Here is a 23,545-nt window from a genome sequence, read left to right as displayed (position 1 = left end):
TCAGTGAAAATTACGAATATAAAACATTTCTTGGCACATTATAAGAAGAAAATCTTGAACTGTATAAACTACATTGATTGAAATGAACATAAAGAATTATAATTTGAATCTTAAGAGAAATTTTAACTTAATCCTTAGTCAAGGAGGATGAAAAAAATCGAGTTGTTACGGGCCAGTTTTGTGATGTGCTTATCAAGATAACTGAGAAGAACCAGTTATGGGGTTCTCTGTGAAAACTATCTCCAGTGCCTGTAATATACTGTTTGTTATTTTTTGAAAGTTTACTGAGCTAAGCCCCACTATAGTATGCTGCAGTATTACATCTGCCGTTTCATGCTATTACAGTGTTCACTGAAGCATTGTCTTCTTTGGCCACTAAGTCTCAGAAATCGTAGCTGATTAAAATGAAACTGTATTGTTACTATATACATATATACATATGTTACTATATACATATATATATGATTATGTTAGGGATCCCAGACACTTTCCTTAGTCACTGTATAATCTGTTCAACTAATTACTTCTTAATTACTTCAGAAGTACTAGGACTACAATAAACTAAAAGAATAAGTCATTCCGGCTCAAATACTCTAGTGAAAAAACAGCTTTATGGATTATTTTTTAAAACTAAAAAATTATGTAATACTGAAACTCTACCACACTTACATTAATCTTTCTTTGATTAAGAGAATTCTTCTGATTTTTCCTTAGTGTTGCAATTTTATATTTTAAACTAGAGTTTTCAAGTACTGCAGGTAATAGAAAAATGACTGCTAATTTTTGAATAACTTCTATAGACGTACAGCATACATACTGGATAGCACAGAAATCACGTCTATACAGATCAGTGAATTTTTACAAAGTGAACACACTTGCGTAACCTCCAGCTAGAACAAGAAACGGAATATTACCAGCACCTCAGAAGCCCCCTTAGGCACACATCCAGATTCTGTCATGCTCATGAGTAAAAACTATTCTGCCTTCTGGCATCACAGATTAGTTTTGCTTATTTTTGTAGAAATGAAATCATATATACTCTTTTGTGTTTGGCTTCTTTTGCTTTTCCTTATAATATTCAAGGTGTTGTAGAGAATTATAAATCATTCATTCTCATTGCTGTATTATAATCTATTGTATGAATATGCCACTATCTAGTGTACTGCTGATGGTAATTTGAATTGTTTACATTTTCAGTTATTATCAATGGTGGTGCTGTGAATATTCTTATACACATCTCTTGGTGCACATATATATGCATTAGGGTTTATAACTGAGAGTGGATTGCTAATTATTGTGGGATATGCACATCTGTTTAGTGTTAGTAGATATTGCTGGACAGTTTTCCACAGTGTTTCTGCCAAGTTCTACTCCCACTAGCTTTGTATGAGAAATTGATTTGCTCCACATCTTTTACATTTAGAATTGTCAGTCTTTTTCATTTTAGCTATTGTGGCAGTTGTGTGTTTCATAGTGGTTTTAATTGCATTTCCCTGAAGACCAATGTGGTTGAGCAACTTTTCATGTGTTTATTGGTCCTTCAGGTCACTTCTTTTGTGAAGAGCCTCTATTTAAGTCTTTTGTCTGTTTGTGTCTGAGAGTCATCTATCTTTGTCTACCAGGAGTTCTTTATATATTCTGAATAGGAGTCTTTTGCCAGATATATGTACAGCAAATATATTCTTCCACTTTGTTACTTACATTTTCTCTCTCTTAACAGTGTTTTTTGATGAACAGAAGTTTTTTTTTTTTTTAATGTAATATAGTCTAGTTCATGAATCTTTTTCCATTATGATTGGTACTTAAAAAAATCTCATCATAGAATCTTTTGAAATGACATTTGTAGAGTGAGATTTTTCCTATATAGTAGTAAGGCTTTTATTAGATATACTTTTATTAGATAGCCAATGGTAGATTGGAGTGGAAGTAGGATTTTGTAAATGAAGCTTTCATTAAGTTTTGTTTTTCTTTTAGAAAAAACTAAAAGATGAATGAATAGGAACATTTTTGTATTGTGAGGAGATGTTTTAACAAAGGGAAAATTCATCAATTTTTTGTTTGATTAAATGCTCATAAGTCTGTTTTAATTTTAAACAATTTAGAAAAAAACATTTTTACATATAAGATATTCTTGTAGTTTTCTATAGAGCCATCCGGCTTTAAAAATCATGAAACGTATCAATACCAGAAAGATGTATCTAATGTTGTTCCAAATGTGGTTGATCATACTCGTGTCTAATAATTTTATTTTCTTTTAACATTTTTAGAACTTTTTGAAAATGAGCATGTACGTATTGGGCAAAAAGGTAAGCTTTTAATTATGAAAGTTATTATTTCTGAAAAGTGAGACAGTCCCAGGTAAATGTCTGCCTCAAATAACCTCCGACGGAAATTTAATCTCTGAAAAGCAAAAAACCTAAAGAGGGGTAATAGTTAACCATGTAGATTATATAATGAGAATCTTTATAAGTAGGGAAAATGCATCATTTTGGCTTTATCAATAAATGTCAGAGAAAGAAGTACACAGCTGGTTCACTAAAAAGGAAATGCAGACACATATTCCTCAGGGATGTTAGCTTAATCCATTCGGCAGTAGAATTTCATTTTAAAATCAAAGAGGCAGGTTCTGTCTTTGATGCACCCACACACCTCTCATTAGAGTTAATGGGAATATGCTTCCGCATTAGGAGAAAATATAACTGTAATGGTTCCCAGTGACCATTCACAGTGGTGTGGCTTAATAACCAAAGTGGCTGTTAGTATTCTGGGGAATAATTTTTCCCTGTCTTTTGAAGATTCTTTTCCTTGTTTTTATAAATCCTTTTTTGTCTTTGAAATATGAAGTACAGATTGGTCTTTGTGTCAGAATGAACCTTCTATGGCAACTATATTGTCATGTACCAAATCCCTAGTTCAATTTTAAAAAATTGTATTTATTTGGAATTTATTTGTATGATTTGACACTTTTATTAAGAGCAATTGCAAATTAAAGTGTTTCATCTCTTTTTTATTTCATGATTCCTTTGTTTCTTCTGCTCATGTCATTTTCATTTAATATAGATTATTTTTTCCATATCCTTTTAAGAAGAAAATATAAGATAACAATACTGGTTAGATAAACATTAGCAGTTGCTTTGATATGTCTTTCTTTGGTTTTGCTTCATTTTGGTTTTTTTGGACCTTTATTTCCAGACTGAATAGCTGACATTTTTATTAAAGAAAATAAAAATTAAAATGAAAGCAAAAGATAACATATTGATTGTGTGAACTTGGCTGCTTAAGAGTAATTTGATCCTTCTTACACGGTTATGAGATCTTTGTTTCTACGTCTTTTAAAATTCCTGTTTTCTGTTGATTTTCACAAATAACTAAGAAGTCATTTAATAGAATAGATAGCTATCATTCTTATATACTGTAATTCTTAGCCATGAAACTTCCTGTACCATACTATTTCCAAATATTAGAACATTCATGAGGTAGTAGAATATACATAAGAAATTTGGGGTTTCTGTAGCTATGAATTTACTTGATAATGAAATCTAAAAGTTATTTCATATATGTATATACATGCAGACACACACACACACACACACACAATACTAGTTTCAGATCCATAGAGCTATAGTTAAATCAAAGTGATCTCAAAGTCCTTATTAAATCCCTCCTTATCCAGACTGGGTAAGAGATGAAAGAGCTTAAGGCTTGCAACTGGGGCAGAGGTGGGGGGATGGGGGCTGCAAATAGGGCTGTATTGAAATCCAGAGAATAAGTTTTAAAAGGTAAAGATACGGTGTAATTATGTTAGATAGAAAGACTGAATGTCAGCTTCCGAAAAGATTTATAGTTGAAGATTTCAGTGATGTTTCTTACATTCTGAGTTTTCTAAGGAGATTTTCATATACTTTTGATAGTTCTAGCAGAACAAGATAGTGCGGCTGCTCAACAGTACATCAGACAAGGAAGTCCCACGGCACTGAGAGCTGAATTGTGGGCTCTCATTTTGAATATTTCCAGCCAACCTGAGGTAAGAAGAAAAAAAGGGTGGGTCAGATTTTAGCTTTGGGGTATTTATTTTTCAAAGACCAGTTATTCAAAATAGAAAAAAAACTTTTGTTTCTTAATCTATTATTAACCCCCTTTTGAAATTTTCAAAATCACTATAGTTTGAGGTTCTAAAATAAGATTTAACATATAATTTAATCATTGTCTGCTTAATATACAAGTTTTTGTTATTAATAATTAATGAAATGGTGTGATCTTACATATACAACAAAACAGTAAGTAAAATTTTGAGGAGTGGAGGCTGACAATTTAGATCCATGATGAATAAGGATGTTAGATTACAGAGAAATAAAGGCAACTCAAGTTAAGTAAATGAATTCTTTGTCCCTATAGTTACCTTTGAAATATACACTATTTTTATGGTTCTAGAAATTGACAGATTAAGTGGGAATGTTATTTTTTTATATGTAAGAACATTTTATTTTAGGAAATATGAATATGAAAAGATGGGTAATAGATTAAATAAAGCAAAATTATATAAGACATTGATTCTTGAAATATTCTTAGTGGGGATTTTTTGTTTGTTTTTTGCTTAAGCCCATTAATCATAGAAGTTATCCATTTAAAAGATTTTAATGAATAGCACACTAGTAGTTTTCTAGCTTGGTGGTTAAAAAGATGCGTCTTGGAATCATACAGACCTGGTTTCAACTTCTAGCTCCCCCAGCTTACTAGAAATATATCATTGAGCAAGTTCTTATATTTCTTCAAATCTCAGTTAACCCACACTTAAATATAGGTAATAATATTTATATCACATAATTGTTGTCAGAATTAAATGAAATAATGTACATGTACTTTTAACATAGTGCCTGGAACATAAATGGTCACTATTAATAAAAGTAATCATAAGAGTTACATATTACATATAATTATGTTATAAATTAATTATAATTAATAATGATATTTTTAAAGAAAATCAAATGTTATTAATACTATTATAAAAACTACACCTCTAACTCTTGCAAACTATGTATATGTGCATGTGTGTATACTGTGTTTTAAATCTCCCTCTGAACAGCTCTGTCAAAAATCACTTGCTTCCTTTTTGTAACAATAAAGCTTGTAATTTATTTCAGAGCAGTTTTAGATAAATGATATTGCTAACCTTTTATAGTGACACTTTAGAGAAAATAGGGTATAAAATAGATTTGAGTATATATTGGGCGTTTTTTTATGAGTGTATCAATTCTTGTAGAAGAAGATACAACTCTTGTCCTGATCTAACTTTGTAGATGTGCTGCCAACTTAACTGTATAGAAATTGGATTAACAAATTCTGTCTCTTTGCAGAGGAATCACTGCCATTTCTAAAACAAATTTAGAATATTTCCAGAAGTATCATCCTAATAACCCCACATAATAATAAAATAATAATCCCAGGTAATCATTATTTTTTACAGTGTTCAAAGGTCATTTTTACTACTTGTAGATGTTTTCTTGTAAAAAGAAAAAAAATTTTTAAGGTGATTTTTACCCTTGAATTTTGGAGCTAATAGCCATCTGAATTTTCTAATTGCAAAGTGACAAGTCTATTCAATATCTGTAAATAGAAATTAATATTTTCAGAAAAGCAACCCTGAGTTTTTGATTAAAGCATCTTTTATCACTTACAGTTAATTTCAGCTATAAAAGTGTGACCCCAGTGAACTATAGTAGTTCCAAAATAATTATTGTAGGTGGTGCATTAGAGAGACAGAAAGAGAGAAGGAAAAAGAATACTACTTCTTGTTAAGAATACCTTATTGAAAGTTTTTGTTGAATCGCTTTTCAATCAAATAAAATAAGCTGCACATGTAATTGTAGTCATAGTTGAGGAGTTAGACATAAGTGGAAGATTTTACATTTCACAAACATAAAGCTATTCTTTAAAATCTATTTCAATACAAAGACTTTGAATATAATACCTGTGGTTCCTAGTAAATTCTTTTCATACTTTGAATAGAATATTATCTAACTTTCATTTTTTTAAGAAAATCTATGTTAGGTTTAAAAAGATTGCTTTTGTATGTTTCCTTTTCTACACATTTCTAGGTATGTGTCAAAATATCTATATTTAATAAACATTGTTCATATTTTTAAAATTTTTAAATTTCAGTTTGCTAATTAAAGACAGAAAATGTTCCTCTACTTTTGCTCTAGGTACTTGCTTACTGATAAAATAGCCAAGACTAATATTAACAAATAAGATTTTCTTTTTCTTTTTTTTTTTTATTATACTTTAAGTTCTAGGGTACATGTGCATAGCGTGCAGGTTTGTTACATATGTATACTTGTGCCATGTTGGTGTGCTGCACCCATCAACTCGTCAGCACCCATCAATTCATCATTTATGTCAGGTATAACTCCCAATACAGTCCCTCCCCATGATAGGCCCCGGTGTGTGATGTTCCCCTTCCCAAGTCCAAGTGATCTCATTGTTCAGTTCCCATAAAAAAGGATGAGTTTGCGTCCTTTGTAGGGACATGGATGCAGCTGGAAACCATCATTCTTAGCAAACTATCACAAGAACAGAAAACCAAACACCGCATGTTCTCACTCATAGGTTGCTCTCTGTTTGTCTGTTACTGGTGTATAAGAATGCTTGCGATTTTTGCACATTAATTTTGTATCCTGAGACTTTGCTGAAGTTGCTTATCAGCTTAAGGATATTTTGGGCTGAGACAATGGGGTTTTCTAAATATACAATCATGTCGTCTGCAAACAGGGACAATTTGACTTCTTCTTTTCCTAACTGAATACCCTTTATTTCTTTCTCTTGCCTGATTGCCCTAGCCAGAACTTCCAACACTATGTTGAATAGGAATGGTGAGAGAGGGCATCCCTGTCTTGTCCAGTTTTCAAAGGGAATTTTTCCAGTTTTTGCCCATTCAGTATGATATTGGTTGTGGGTTTGTCATAAATAGCTCTTATTATTTTGAGGTACGTTCCATCAATACCGAATTTATTGAGCGTTTTTAGCACAAATAAGATTTTCTTTAGTGATTTCTTAGGAAAGTTCTTATAACCTTACCTTGGCCCATAATGATAATTCTGCCTGGATTTTTGTGGTCAGCTCACTTAGTCTTCACAGTGTCTGTTTCTGACCTCTACTCTCTTCAGTCCCTTCTCTTCAGTCTTAGCAAAATACTTCACCTCCTGATACTTAGAGAAAACAGAAGTCATCATTAGAAATTCGTTCAAATTCTTCCTGCCAAACTTGTAAACTTAATTGCATCAGCACCTGGTCCTTTCCTCATCTACTTTTATTTAAGTGGAAGAAATGTCAAGCTGGGCATAGTGACTCAGGCCTGTAATCCCAGCATTTTGGAAGGCCGAGGCAGGTGGATCACCTGATTTTGTGAGTTCAAGGCCAACCTGGCCAACATGGAGAAACCTTGACTCTACTAAAAATACAAAAAATTAGCCAGGCATGGTAGTGCATGCCTATAATCCCAACTATGTGGGAGGCTGAGGCACGAGAATCACATGAACCCAGGAGGTGGAGGTTGCAGTGAGTGAAATCATGCCACTGCACTCCAGCCTGGGCAACAGAGCAAGACTCTGTCTCCAAAGAAACAAAAGAAAAGAAAAGAAATGTCTACCTCTTATACCTGTGGTCAATATTTAACCTCATTGACTACTCCTTTATTGAAATATTCCTTTGCTTTTGTGACACAGTGCTCTTTCTGGCATTCTTCATTGGTGGAGGGTCTTCTTTGTCTTATCAGTTAGGATTCTTGAGGGTCGTTCTCTTCTTCATACATTCCTTAGCAAATACTACAAACTCCCAAAGCCTCAGTTACCAATTACCTCAAATCTATATACTTTTTTCTCAGATCTCTCTTTTCTAAACCTCAAATGCAGCTGCTTAGTGCACCTAAGCACTTGTATATCTCACAAGCACCTCCAATTCAAGATGTCAACACTCTTCCTAAATTCCTTTTTCAGTACCATTGTCCATCAAGGAACCATAGCCAGAAACCTGCTGTCATCCCTAACTCCTGAATATCATATTGTATTACTCAATAATTATATTACTCAATAATTCCTTCTTGATTTAACTCCTAAACATGTTTCACTACCACTCTCATTTCAAAATGCCATCATTTCTTGCCTGAAGTAAAAAAAAAAAAACTTTCTACCTTATCTTTCTGACTTCAGCCTTGTTCCCTATGAAATCCTTTTCTTTATTATTATTATTATTTATTAATTTATTTATTTTGAGACGGAGTCTTACTCTGTCATCCAGGCTGGAGTGCAATGGCGTGATCTCGGCTCACTGCAAGCTCCACCTCCTGGGTTCACGCCATTCTCCTGCCTCAGCCTCCCCAGTAGCTGGGACTACAGGCGCCCACCACCATACCCTGCTAATTTTTTTTGTATTTTTCAGTAGAGATGGGGTTTCACCGTGTTAGCCAGGATAGTCTCGATCTCCTGACCTCGTGATCTGCCTGTCTCAGCCTCCCAATACCCTACTCTTTAAAAAACCGAAATCTGGTGATATGGTTTGGCTGTGTCCCCACCCAAATCTTACCTTGAATTGTACTTCTCATAATTCCCACATGTCATGGGAGGGACTAGGTGGAGATAATTAAGTCATGGGAGCAATTTCTCCCATCCTGTTCTCATGATAGTGAGTGAGTTCTCATGAGATCTGATGGTTTGGTTTTGTAAGGTGTTTCCCCCTTCACTGGGTACTCATTCTCTCCCCTGCTGCCCTGTGAAGAGGTACTTTCTGCCGTGATTGTAAATTTCCTGAGGCCTCTTCAGCTATGTGGAACTGTGAGTCAATTAAACCTCTTTCCTTTATAAATTATCTGGTCTTGGGTAGTTCTTCATAACAGCATGAGAATGGATTCATATAGTAAATTGGTACTGCAGAGAGTAGGGTGCTGCTATAGATATCTGAAAATGTGGAAGTGACTTTGGATCTGGTTAACAGGCAGAAGTGGGAATAGTTTGGAGGGCTCAGAAGAAGACAGGAAAATGTGGGAAAGTTTGGAACTTTGTAGAGACTTGTTGAATGGTGTTGACCAAAATGTTGATAGTGATATGGACAATGAAGTCCAGGCTGAGATGGCCTCAGATGGAGATGAGGAACTTTTTGGGAACTGGAATAAAGGGGACTCTTGTTATGCTTTAGCAAAGAGACTGGCAGCATTTTGTCCCTGCCCTAGAGATCTGTGTAACTTTTGTCAATTGAGAAAAATGACAAGTCACAATTAGGAGGTTTGTTTGCCAAAGTTAAGTATGTGCATCCTGGAAACAGGTCTATGCCTTCTCCAAAGATGATTTTGAGGGCTCCAAATTTAAAGGGGAAAGAGTGAGATATTGAGAAGTACACAATTTTCATGTAAGAAGTGGGCGGGAAAAATAGTTATTCATGCCTTTGCCTGGCTCAGTGAATCTGCATTTTTTTTTTAACCTAAGATGACACAGACAAATGGAGCGAGGAAAAATGTGGGGAATCTGCATTTTTACATAAGATAACCTAGAAAAAAATGGGGCAGGGAAGCAATCAGATATGCATTTGCCTGGTGGGCAGGGAGGTGACTGCACCTGTAAAAATAAGCTATCAATTTACGTTGCCATAGTGAAATTTTAACAGAAACACCTTAGGGTAAAGATCTTCAAGCTCACTAGGAATTTCCTTGTGAGTAAAATATGGGGGAGGTGTGTAGATTTTCATCTTATAATCGTCTTTTTTAAGAAACAAAAGGGGAGGCAGTTTTGCATGACCCAATTCCCAGCTTGACTTTGCCCTTTAGCTTAGTGATTTGGGGACCCCAAGATTTATTTTCCTTTCACGCTTTGCACTTGAGAGAGATGATTTAGGGTAAGTATCTGGTGGAAGAAATTTCTAAGCGGCAAAGCATTGAAGAGGTGACAGGGCATGAAAGTTTGGAAAATTTGCAGCCTGACAATGTGGTAGAAAAGAAAAACCCATTTTCTGGGTAGAAATTCAAGCTGGCTGCAGAAATTTGCATATGTAATGAGGAACCAAATGCTAATTGCCAAGACAATGGGGAAAATGCCTCCAGGGCATGTCAGAGACCTTCACAGCAGCCCCTCCCATCACTGGCTTGGAGGCTTAGGAGGGAAAAATGGTTTCCTGATCCAGGCCCAGGGTCCCCCTGCTCTGTGCAGCCTCAGGACATGGTGCACTGTGTCCCATGCTTCAGCTTCAGCCATGACTAAAAGGGATCATGGTATAGGTCAGGCCATTGCTTCAGAGGGTGCAAGCTCCAAGACTTGGCAGCTTCCATGTACACAGAAGTCAAGAATTGAGGCTTGGGAACCTCCACCTAGATTTCAAAGAATATGTAATGGATATCCAGGCAAAAGTCTGCTGCAGGGGTAGAGCCCTCATGGAGAACCTCTGCTAGGGCAGTACAGAAGGGAAATGTGGATTGAAGCCCCCACACAGAGTCCCCACCGGAGCTGTAAGAAGAGAGTCACCATCCTCCAAACCCCAGAAGCTTGCACTGTGTGCCTGAAAAAGCTGCAGACACTCAATGCCAGCCTATGAAAACAGCCCTGAGCAGGGCTGTACTCTGTAAAGCCACAGGGGCAGAGCTGGCCAAGGCCATGGGAGCCTACCTCTTGCATCAGCATAGTTAATGCCGGAATGAGTTGAGACTTTGGAGGACTGTTGGAAGGGCATGACTGTTTTGAATTGTGAGGACATGAGATTTGGGAGGGCCAGGGTGGAATGATATCGGTTGGCCGTGTCCCCATCCAAATCTCATCTTGAATTATGGTTCCCATAATCCCTACATGTCATGGATGGGACCAGGTGGACATAATTGAATCATGGGTGTGGTGTCCTCCATTTTGTTCCTATGATAGTGAGTTAGTTCTCATGAGATCTGATGGTTTTATAAGGGGCTTCCCCCTTTGCTGGGCATTCATTCTCTCCCCTGTGGCCCTGTGAAGAGGCACCTTCTACCATCATTGTAAGTTTTCTGAGGCTTCCATAGCCATGTGGAACTGTGAATCAATTAAACTTCTTTCCTTTATAAATTACCCAGTCTCAGGTATTTCTTCATAGCATGATAATGGACTATTACATCTGATATCTCAGCTCTTCTGGTTAAAGGCTTTTTAAAATCCTATATTTGAAACACCTTAACATACTTTCTCTTTTCTCTATGTTTGTACATGTTCCATCTACTTTAAAACAAATCTTTTGTTCTGCCTTTTCCTTCCTCTCTACTCACTCCTTCCCGTAGCATTATACATTCTCAAGTCTTTTCTATCTTAGGAATAAAAGTAAATCTTAAACCTCATGTCTTTCCTAGCCATCTCCCTCTCCCTTTCCTTCCTTTCACAGCTACACCTGTGAAACAAAATTCTGTGCTAGACTTAATTTCATTAATTACTTGATTGTATTAATATGAGTTAAGTAATGCTGAGTTAATCACTTGATCTCATTAATTACTCAGTCAATTGTAGTCTGACATACACCCACCCCCACTACATGACTACAACTATCCTAGTTAAAGTCACCAAGGAATAGTGGACATATTTTAGTTCTTATACCTACAGTATTGATATCAGTGCCTACTTGATCCTTGAAATATTCTTGGTCTTTACTTTAGTTCACCCTGTTTTCTTAGCTCTTCGTTCTCTTGTTTTTCTTTGTTTAGTCTCCATTTGGATTTCTCTGCTGGACCTTAAGTGCATGTATTTCTAGAATTCCATTTTGATCTTATTCTGTACATTTTCCCTGAACTGCCTCATCCACAAGTCACCTATTCCCTAATGGCTTCAACTGTCTTTTCAATCCAAGCTTTTGTTTAAGCATAAAATCTTTCATTTCTAGTTGCCTAGAGTAGCAGTCTTCAGCCTTTGTGGGACCAGGGACCAGTTTCATGAAAGACTTTTTTCCATGGATAGGGGGTGTAGGTGGGAATGGTTTCGTAATGAAACTGTTCCACCTCAAATCAGGCATTAGTTAGATTCTTATAAAGACCACACAACCTACATCCCTCTCATGTGCAGTTCACAATAGGATTCACACTCCTATGAGAATCTAATGCCACTGCTGATCTGACAGGCAGCAATGCTTCCTGGCCCACCGCTCACCATCTGGCCCAGTTCCTATAAGGCCACGGACTAGACTGGTACCAGTCTGCACGCTGGGGATTGGGAACCCTGGCTAGAGATCTCCATTATATGTTTCATATATATCAGATTCAAAAATATATCATATGTCTAAAAGAAAAATATATCAGATGTCTAAAAGAAAAGGCATAATCTATACCTCAATATTTTCTACAAGACACGTTGAATTGTCTTTGCACCGTGTTGTTCTCTCCCTGAAATGCCTTCTCTGCCTTTTGTCTACTCATCTTACAATTAGCTATAAACTGTTAGGAATTCTTTGGGTTTTTTCATTTCCCAAGAGTATATTTGTTTTTCTTAAGTTAAGACAGTGTAAATCTGTGTAAAATACCAAAAAAGTACTGAAATTAAAATATTCTCCGATGCTAAAAATTGGGCTACTTTGTTTTTCAAAGATTGCTTTTTATCATCATGATGTATTACTCTTACATATATATACATTATCAGAGCTTATACTAAATAGTATTTTAAAATATTCTGTTTATATTGGTAATCATTAAATTTTATAGATCCTTATATATTTTATCAGATAAATTAAAATATTAACATAAAAATTTGTCTCATTGATTGTAAACATATGGTGTAATTCTGACTTTCCTACCAATGTTTTTCTCTCATGTTACATGGATAAATTACACTAAAAACTATTGAAACCAATAGCATAGACTGAGGATTATGGAAACTATTTCAGTCACCAGCTATGACAGTTAACTTGGCCAGATCTCATTTTTTAAATGTGAAAATTCAGAACAGAAACTAGATATTTCCAAAGTCTCTTTTAGGTCTCAGATTCTCCGATATGTTTTTTTACCTCTAGAATTTAGAATAGATTTTTGTCTAAGCACTGTTACCTGTTTAAAGTCATAGATACTAATTTATTCATAGCATTTAAATTGTGTCTAATCTTTTAGGAAACCATCTTTAGTTATTCAAATTGGTGAGTGGGGATCCTTGTATGAGTACAAATTATTAACTGCATACTCTCCTGCTATTCAGGCAGCAACCAGCCCTATAACTAGTTTAGATGCTTTTAGATCTTTAAGCACTATAATTAATTGGGTGGGAAAATAATGTGTTTTACTTAGTTCAGTTTACTATTTGCATCCATTTGTGAGAAAACTCACAATTTGAAATCCACATAAAAATTTTGTTTTGAAAAAATAAAGGGATCATGAGGTATATGATTTTGTCCATGTGTCAATAAAATATACTGCTCAGTGGTTGATAAAGAACAGCTGAACTCTTAAGAACTCTGTCCAAACTTATGCCTAAGTCACCAGATAACAAAGGTCTTGATTTAGTCTAAAGCTCTCTGAGGTTAGGTTACTTGTCTATCTGGATTACTGCTATACTTCTATCTTCTAGCCGGAGATATTAAACATCCAATAAAATTTTCAATAAAATATACTAAAAGTTGAGTTAATGTCCTGTACAGGGACATGGATGAAGCTGGAAACCATCCTTCTCAGCAAACTATCACAAGAACAGGAAAACAAACACTGCATCTTCTCACTTATAAGTGGGAATCGAACAATGAAGACACATGGACACAGGGAGGGGAACATCACACACTGGGGCCTGTCAGAGGGTAGGGGATTAGAGGAGGGATAACGTTAGGAGAAACACCTAATGTAGGTGACGGGTTGATGGGTTCAGCAAACCACCATGGCACGTGTATACCTATGTAACAAAACTGCATGTTCTGCACATGTACTCCAGAACTTAAAGTATAATAAAAATATATATATATATACACACTAAAGGTTTAATATTGTTAAGCTATATGATATGTTATTCAAGAGAACAAGGAAAAGTATAAAAAATAATTACTTATTATGTATATAGTATCTTTGTTAGATGCAAATATCAGTAAGTTTTTAAATTTTACTTTATATTTTAATAGACATTAAAAGGGTTATGTTGGGGAAAGCCAATATATTTTAAGTAGTTATAATTATGTCATAGTTGTCAAATGACATTAATAAAACTTAGCAGCCATTTGTAATCAAATCTTTAAATGAATTACTGAAAAATAATACAACTATTTCCCCAAGCCAATAATAAATTTAAACAGAAATGTTGAAGCTCTTTTCATTAGAATTGGGAGTAAGGCAGTGATTATTCACCAGTATTATTTGTCATAGATTTTGAGGTCCTAGCTGAAGATGTGGAAATGAGTTGGTTTATGTTTGGGGAAAGAAGAGATACAGCCATCTTCTTTGCAGATGATCATGACTGTATACCCAGAAAACCCAACAGATTTTTTAAAAATTATAAACAGAGGGATATGAAATAGATATACAAAATCAAGCCTTTTCTCTATTATCAGTAATGAATTAGAAATGTAATAGTGAAAGAATACCTCATTTTCAATAGTAGAAACATTAAAATATCTATAAGATAAATTTAGCAGGACAGGATCCATATGAGGAAAATTATAATACTCTATAAAGAGCAATAACATTTAACTCTTACATAGCACTTACCCTGTGCCAGATACTATTCAGAGCATATTACATATATTAATTCATTTATTTCTCACATCAACCTACAGAAAAGTTGCTGTTATTTTCATCATTTTGCTGAGGCTCAGGAAAGCTTGTTAATTTACCTAGGGTCACACAGCTGAGATCTGAATCATTCTTGGGTGGAGAGCCTTAATGTCATTCATAAAAACAGGAAAGTCTTAATATTATAAATTTTGTCAGTTTTTCCAAAACAAATTTATTAGAGAATTAATTTTATTTTTAACTGGATGAAATTATCTTAAAGTTCTCATGGAGATTAAATGTTTAAGAATAGTCTGAGAAATTATGAAAAATAATGAATGTTGAGTCCATAAATAGATCCAGGTCTAGTATTTTATTTCAATTGCAAATGCATGGTTTATTTAATAAATGATGCTGATAATTGACCATCCTTCTGAAAGAAAACAGACCTTTTGATAACTAGGTACAAGAATAAATTCCAGGTGGATTATAAATAGTAAAAAAAATTTTAATTGACAATTTTAGAAATAAAATTAGGAAAATATTTGTATAAACATGTGGTGGGGAAGCCTTGCCCAAATCTAGTAAGAAAACCCAAGCCGTGGAGTACTTTTTAAAAATGGTCAATGTATGTTGGCAAGGATGTGGAGAAAAGGGAACCCTCCTTCACTGTTGGTGGGAATGTAAGTTAGCAGAACCACTATGGAGAAAAATCTACCATCTTATCCAGCAATCCCACTCCTACATATATCCCCAAAAGAAAGGAAATAAGTATATCAAAGAGATATCTGCGCTCTCATGTTTATTGCAGCACTATTCACAATAGCTAATATTTGGAAGTAACCCAAATTTTTATCATCAGAGGAATGCATAAAGAATATGGGGTACAAATATACAACGGAATAACGGAATACTCTTCAGCCATGAAAAATAGTAAGATCCTGTCACTTGCAACAACATGGATGGAACTGGAGGTCATTATGTTAAGTGAAATAAGCCAGTCATAGAAAGACAAACTTTACAGGATCTCACTTACTCATGGGAGCTAAAAAGTGAAACAATTGAACTCATGGAGATAGAGGATAAAAGGGTGGTTACCAGAGGCTGGTAAGGGTAGTGCAGGTGCAGGGGAAGTGGGGAAGGTTAATGGTTACAGAAAATAGAACAAGTGAATAAGACCTAGTATTTGCTAGCACAACGGAGTGACTATAATAAAAATAACTGTACTTTTAAAAATAACTAAAAGACTATAATTGGATTGTTTGTAACACAAAAGATAAATGCTTGAGGCATTTACCCTGATGTGATTATTACACACTGCATTCCTATATCAAAATATCTCATGTAACTCGTAAGTATATATATCTACTATATACCCACAAAAACTAAACAGAAAAATAAATTGTCAATCTATACCATAAACCAAAATCAAGTAACACTTTTTTGCATTACAAATGACAGTTAATCTTCCTTATAAACAACAAATCTAACAAATTATTAAGAGAAAGATAATCTAATAGAAAAATAGGTATATGTTATGAATGACAAATCATTGAAATGGAAATTCACATGGCCGATAAATATATGAAAGGTTCTTCAACTGTATTATGAGTTAGGAAAGTACAAATCAATACATCGAGATGTTTCTCAAGCATGAAAATGTTTAAAAGAGGTGAGTACATAGATAAAATGTGCTCTCATGTTGCTGGTGGGAATTCGAATTGATTTTTTTTTCTGCGATTAGTCAGGCAATTTGTAGCCCAGTTTTAGATACATACAGCCTTGGCCAGGCACGTTGGCTGACGCCTGTAATCCCAGCACTTTGGGAGGCCGAGGTGGGCGGATCATGAGGTTCAGGAGGTGGAGACCATCCTGGCTAACACGGTGAAACCCCGTCTCTACTAAAAATACAAAAAATTAGCCAGGCGTGGTGGCGGGCGCCTGTAGTCCCAGCTACTTGGGAGGCTGAGGCAGGAGAATGGCGTGAACCCGGGAGGCGGAGCTTACAGTGAGCCGAGATCGTGCCACTGCACTCCAGCCTGGGCAACAGAGTGAGACTTTGTCTCAAAAAAAAAAAAAAAAAAGAAAGATACGTATAGACTTCAGCCTATAATCCTGCCTTTGCCAATTTATTCTGTAGATATAAAAACATAATGCCTAAGGATATTTATTACAACATTATTTGTAGGGTCAAACAACCTGAGTATCCATCTATAGGCATATGATTAAACAAATTGTGTCAAATCTATACCACAGCTTTAAAAATATTAAAATATATGTAACTATTAAAAAGAATGAGTTAAATGTGTATTGTTTAACAAGAAGGAAAACCATGATATAGCATTAGGTTAGAGAAGCTGAATAATGAGTATGGTATGATTCCATTTCATATTGAAAAACGACAACACAAACGCCCAACTATGATTACATAGTCATATAAGCATGGAGATAGGTATAAGCATGGAAGAACACAAATTACAAATAACACCACAAATACAATACCAAATACAAATAATATTAGTTATTTTGGGACAGTTGAATGGAAGGAGAAAAGATGCTTAACTTTTTCTTTATTTTACTTTAGATTGTTTCAGTTATTTTAATAGTCATATATTAGTTTGTAATTTTAAACTTATTTTTAAAAAGAGGCAAACCCCTAAATGTAGCTTTTGCATTACTTTACTTATGCTCACTGGCAGGAATTGATATTTGAATTAGGTGCTGTTTCCACCATTAAGGAGCCTGCATTCTAGCCAGAGAGATGAATTCAGTAGATACAATGGAAGATAAATAAAATAGTAAAATAATTTTACTTTAGTTAAAAAATGAAAACATCAATGATAACCAATTAAGGCTTTTTAATTAAAATTTAAATGACTAAAAATAGCCAGTAAAGGCCCAGATCATCGTTAGGCAAAGAGCACTTTGACCCACACCAAAGAACTACGTATTAAACATCTTTCGCGATGTAGAAATCATATTTCAGGAAACATAGAGTCAGATTTTATCCTGGCAAGGCAGCTACATGCAGTAAATATTCCTCCTTATCCCAGATGACCCTATCCCACAACTCTTCTGTGAGGTCAGGAGTCATACAGATCCGCGTGTGCTAAATTTTGCCTTTGGGTTTGAGAGGAGGCTAGGGCTAACGTGCCTGAGAGGTGAAATGAGGGTCAGCTAAAGCAATGAGATAGTATTTCCATCTCTCGTTAGCATAACTATTACCCAGTTGATCCCTACCTTCATCCTTAATGCTCCGACCAACTGTGAACCTGGTGCTTAAGTTGATTACTGTCTCTAGTCCCTCCTCCCACTTTCTTTCCTCCCTTATTCTCTCCACTTTCCGTTTTCCCTCTCTTCCACTTCTTATTCTCTATTACATTAAACATTAGCCTAATCTCATAATTGTGCAGTTAATAAGATTTTATATTATTATGAGGCCATATTTTTGTATTTATTTATTTATTTTAGAGATTGGGTCTCATTCTGTCTCCCAGGCTGGAGAGCAGTGACTCAATCATAACTCACTGTAACCTCAAACTCCTGAGCTCAAGCATATGGGACCATATTCTAATATTAAAAGCTGACTTACTTTATATGCTATATGATTGCTTTTACTACCAGGAGTGCTTTGTTATGCTTAAACTTTTTATTTTGTAATAATTTAGGTACTAGAAAGGCAGTATAAAGTAATCCTTCTGAGTTTTTTGTATAGGTTGTGGGGCCAGGTTTCCTGAGGTTAAGTCTTACTAGCTTTATGGTCTTGGATAGCAAGTTACTTTTCTCTCTTGGCTTCAGTTTCTCAAGCATAAATGGGAATAATAATCACTGACCTAATTCATTTTGTTGGTTTGGGATTAAATGAGTTAACTCTTGTAAAGTGGGTAAAATAGTTCCTGGTGCCTATAAATACTCAATAAATGCTGTATTTGCTATTAAAGCTAATTTATAGTTAACTTAGCAAATATTGACTGAATGCTCACTAGGTGCCAGACATTATCCTAAGTGATAGGAGTAAGTATATTTATTGAATATCTACTGTTAGGCATGAGGGTTATAGTAGTGAATAAAACTGAGTTCCTGTCCTTCTTAGTGTTTAGAATACTATTGATTATTATTTGAATTTGAGGCTGACTTTATAAATGTGATTGACCTTTAATTTTTTTTGTTTTACTTTTAAATTTAGGATGTCTTGTATTATGAGCAGCTTAAGACCAATGTGATACAACATGACCTTTTGGTGGACAGTCTAATCTATAAAGTAAGTAAAAGTCAACTTAGTTTTTTCCTTTTCATTAATATCATTAAAAATTGAGATTTTTTAGTATGCAGAGCCTGTACTATGTATAATGATATATATTAACCTTGAAAAATAATTTTAAGTGATTAGATGTATACATATAAAGTTGATGTTCAAAATTTGCAGTTTCCATTCTGTGTTATCTTCTTTCCCTTTGAAGCTGTCTTCATGATTCTGTCCTAGTCCTCCTACTTTTTGATGAAGATAATAAGCTTTTCTTATATCTCTAAATTCAGGCTTTCTACACAAAAACAGTAAAAAGACAACTGAAAAGCAAAACCAGATTATAATATTTTTACCTTATGATTCTTTAGGGCCTACTTGTATATTCTCTTTATATTGAAGTCATTTTTAATTTTTAATTTCTTTTAGTTTCTAGACATATGGCTAAGTATATCTCAAGTTTTAAGGTAGAGATACATTGAGTTTTTGCCTCCAAGCATCTGATAATCAAGTTGAGAGCTGAGTTAATGCTTTCATCACTGAGCCAAACAGGGTCCGTTTTCCAGTACACAATAGAAAGCCAAGCACCAAATCACTGGGTTTTTGTAGCTAGAAAGGTTTGATCAGATTGGATCCTGCCATGGGGTGATGCCAGGGCTTGATCTGATTGAATCCTGGATACTGCCGTGTGGTGTCCACTTCTTAATTCAGACCCCACTCCTTAGTCCTATCACATAGGTTCCACCTGTGGTTGCATGCTTGGTTCATCTGGGCATGCTCAGGTTACATGACCTTCAACCTGGGGGTCCATGGCAACCAAGAAACAGCTCATAACTGTGTTACATAAAAGTTGAACCAGATTGGTCTGGTGTAGCTAACACTTTATGTGTAATATAGGATATGAATAATTTTGAATTAATATTAGGCAGCTTAAAAGTCTTAGATTTTAAATTTAGATTTGAAATATAAGGGAGAAAGCCATGTTATTACAGGTCTCAGAAATGGGGAAAAGAAGATTACATATTGAGGACCTGAAAATTTGTCTGAATAGAACATGGCCAGGGGTAATAATAACTATTACTAACAAATGACTGCTTATTGTGCCATATAGTATTCCAAACCCTTTACATAGATTACTATTTAATGCCTACAACTACCTAAGAGTAGCAGATACCAACATTTAGGCTGTGAATTATAAATGCGTTGTTTTTCTGGGGAAAAAACTTGCATTCTGTAAAACCACACATTAAAAATAACAGAGCTTATGGACAAAACAGGGTTGGGGTAGATCCACTCACAATTTTTGCAACTTTGTAATTATAGTACTAACAAAAGCAATCATTGGTAGCCTGGGAGACGAATCATCTCAGGCAGGCTGGTCTGGTAGGAGCTATTAAAAATGTGTAAAAATAATAATACAGAAGTGCTAAAATAATGCAAGTAGAAGTGGTGCTCTGGGCCACTGGAGCTACTGTTAAGGTGAGCACAAGAGAACAGCAGGGGAGAAATGTTCTGGGCTGGGAGTGTGCCTCTCTGGAGAGGGAGCCCCAGTGCCAATGTCCGTTTTTAATGTTCTTAAAATGCAACTATAAAGTCTCATGCCTGTGCAGCAGCAGCTGAGCTGAAGACAATTTTTTTTTTTCCTGCTGATGGTTATAATTCTCCTCCCTCTGCTCCAACTCCTCTTGCTTAATAAAAATTGCATCTGAACCAATACAATTTCCATGTTATACTAACATCATTTCCTTACCAGCAGCCAGCAACATAGTGACACGTGTGTTGTAACAAAGTAGAAAGTAGTTATTTTCTTATTTTACAAATGAGGAAATTGAGATAAAGAAAGAAATTTGTTTAAATTAACATATTAAGTAGTGAAGCCAAGATTTAGACCTAGCCAATCTGACTTCAGAACTGTATCCTTAACCACTAAGCTCTACAGTAAGTGGAAATGAGAGTTTAGAGAACACAGTCCTTTGACGGAAAGTCTTGAATCTCACAGAGGTTTTTCACTAGATTTGGATCACAGGTACTATTATTAACTTTGAGGTCAAATTATTATGCTCAGTGGATTATTTTATCAAAAATGTAAGAGATCTTTTGGGCTATAAGACCGTTAGCCTCTTTTCTAATCAAATGAAAGGAAACTCACACGTGAAAAAGCTCAAAAAAGTAAGAAGTGCTAGGATGAGAGTTCTCTTTATCTCCAACATGAATTTCAGTTTGAGTCAGTAAGGAAAATCTCTTCCGAGAAGGAAGTAATTTGTGCCCGAGGAATTGAATAAAACTGTTGATGGCATCTGTCCTGTGCACAACATGAATGTTTTTAGGAAGATATCTGTCTCTTAGTTAGGCTCTACCGATCACTCCAAACGTTATTAAAGTCAGCCGTTGAGGGAATGATCACTTAGAAAAAAATTCTGTTTCATTACAGTTCCCTATAGCAAAGACTTATTTTAAATTTAACTGAAAACAAGGTGGAATTCTTTTAAAGGTTAAAGGAATGAATGGAACAAGGCAATGTTACAAAATCCATGATCAAATAGCTCAAACAGTCTACAAAATTCAACCAGGCTGTTGAGCAAAGTAGCAATCAGGGGAGGATGGAAAGTCATAGATGTTCTGAGCCAATGATGTTGTGAGTATGGAACATCATCGAACCCTCCCTAGGCTAATTTATTAAATGGTTCTGTTTTTTTTTTTTTTTAACAAACTTGCCTTGTATCCATGTATTCTATAGTTTTCAACCATTACTAGTGTTTTTCAACTAGTTCTTCATTATCACGCTCCTGGAGAGAAAGATTAATTAACTTATCTCTAATAAGAAAAAGTAAATAACAAAAAGTAAGATTTGGGTGGGTAGGGATGAGCTCTGGTCGGCCACATATCATTGTAGTATGTAAAATTTGTTGACCTCCAAGAACCAGTTTTCATGCCCTCAAAGGCAATACTATCCCCCTGTTGAGAATGCATGATCTCTACCTTTGTCTAGGTTGTCTTCTGACATAGAAAGCTGGACCATTTCTTTCTCCTTAATCTGTGTCATTATGGTTTTTTCAGACTTAGCACATATTTGCTACCCCCAGAGTCATCTATGACTCTTTCCATCCTCCCCTGATTGCTACTTGGCTCAACAGCCTGGTTGAATTTTGTAGACCATTTGAACTATTTGACCATGGATTTTTGTAACATTTCTTTGTGATTTTCCCATGTTTTTACTATCTCGCCAGTGAGATTGTAGACTTCTTGATGATAAACACTTTTTTGTTTGTCTTCTTTTTTGTTTGTTTGTTGGTTTTGATTTTCGTATCCTTTATCCCAGCCCATCAGTACTTGTTGAATTGATTATATATTGGGTCTAAAAGCATGATGTAGTTTACAACTGGAGTTTTTGGATACATGTAAGGTTTGAGATGTATATTTACTTGTAAATAGATAAACACTATTATAAGTAAAAGGAATTTCGGTGAATTTTTTTAAAAAAATTTTCTGGATATCTACTCTTTATCTGATGCTGTGCTAGGCATTTACCTATCCTTTCTGAAGTAGGCGGTGGTATCCTCATTTACGTATATGGAGATTAGGCTCAGAGTTACTGACCAAAGTTATACAGCTAGAAGTAGTGGAACTGGATTTCAAATCTTAGTTAAATCTGTTGGAATTTCATGTTCTTTACACCAAAGCACACAAGCAGCAAGTTCCAACTCTGGACATAATATTCAGAAACAATCCTGGGGGAATGTTTTAGTTTATTTTTCTAGACTTTTGTTCATTTGTTTGCTTGTTATTAGAGAGGGGTACCTATATACTGATGAATTATTAATAGAAATTAATTATATTTTCCTGTAATATAATTTTATCATTTTTATTTTTACTCATCAAACATGTATTGGGTATTTAGGTGCTAAGCACTGTGGTGGTACTACATATACAAAAAACATTTAAGACATTTGAGCTCAAAGTGGCTAAAGTCTCATAGGGAGATTCATAGAAATCATTAAGGTAAACTCGAGTCAGAAAGTGAGAATAGGAATATATTTAAAGAAAGAAACTAATATGCTATCCAGGGGAAGTCAATGAACTGGCCCTTAAACTCATAATGCAGAAAATCAATGTTCCTGCTCTCTCACTAACAAGTGGTGACTTGCAAGTGAATAATCACAAAGACATGGAAGATGTTTGGTCTTTTGTGGGAATGGCAAGAATGTGGACTTCAACAGTGATATTGGAACAGTAATTTGGGGCCAGATTGTTATGATTGCTTCTGGATGTTATGCTTGCATCCGCTTTTCTTTTCTAGCTTTAAGCCATCTAAATATTAGATTAAAAGGAGATAAAATTGAAATAAATATTAAAGAATTACTAATGGGACCTTAAATGAGGAATTCGACGTCAAATAATGTGTCACATATATTAGTTCAGTAAATATAGCAATGGTAAAATCTAATCTAATCACAATAAAAGTAATAAATTTATTGTGATAATGCTTCTAAATACTGATTGTATGCTTTAGTACTACAGACAGATCCATTTGGGTTCTTTTCAGTACTGTCTACTTTTAATTATAGGATGTGAAGTTGACAGCAAGCAATGATGATTATTATTTTGTATTTGAAGATTATTTATATCAGGTAAGTTTAAAAATT

At 34.9% G+C, this 23,545-nt stretch overlaps 1 protein-coding gene across 2 annotated transcripts in view; it reads left to right on the top strand.

Annotated features, from left to right (window-relative positions):
- Positions 1-23,545, top strand: part of TBC1D19 (TBC1 domain family, member 19) — a 171,520-nt gene that overhangs the window by 88,612 nt on the left and 59,363 nt on the right. For both annotated transcript variants that reach the window (XM_011935632.1, XM_011935631.1), the window contains 4 exons: positions 2,268-2,306; positions 3,912-4,024; positions 18,846-18,920; positions 23,468-23,530. In XM_011935632.1, the coding sequence (XP_011791022.1) occupies positions 2,268-2,306; positions 3,912-4,024; positions 18,846-18,920; positions 23,468-23,530 (290 nt within the window). The remainder of the gene's footprint in view (positions 1-2,267; positions 2,307-3,911; positions 4,025-18,845; positions 18,921-23,467; positions 23,531-23,545) is intronic.

The sequence above is a fragment of the Colobus angolensis genome, unplaced genomic scaffold (assembly GCF_000951035.1).
Source record: "Colobus angolensis palliatus isolate OR3802 unplaced genomic scaffold, Cang.pa_1.0 Scaffold146, whole genome shotgun sequence".
Lineage (NCBI taxonomy): Eukaryota > Metazoa > Chordata > Mammalia > Primates > Cercopithecidae > Colobus > Colobus angolensis.
This window is presented reverse-complemented; position numbering and strand designations above follow the sequence as displayed.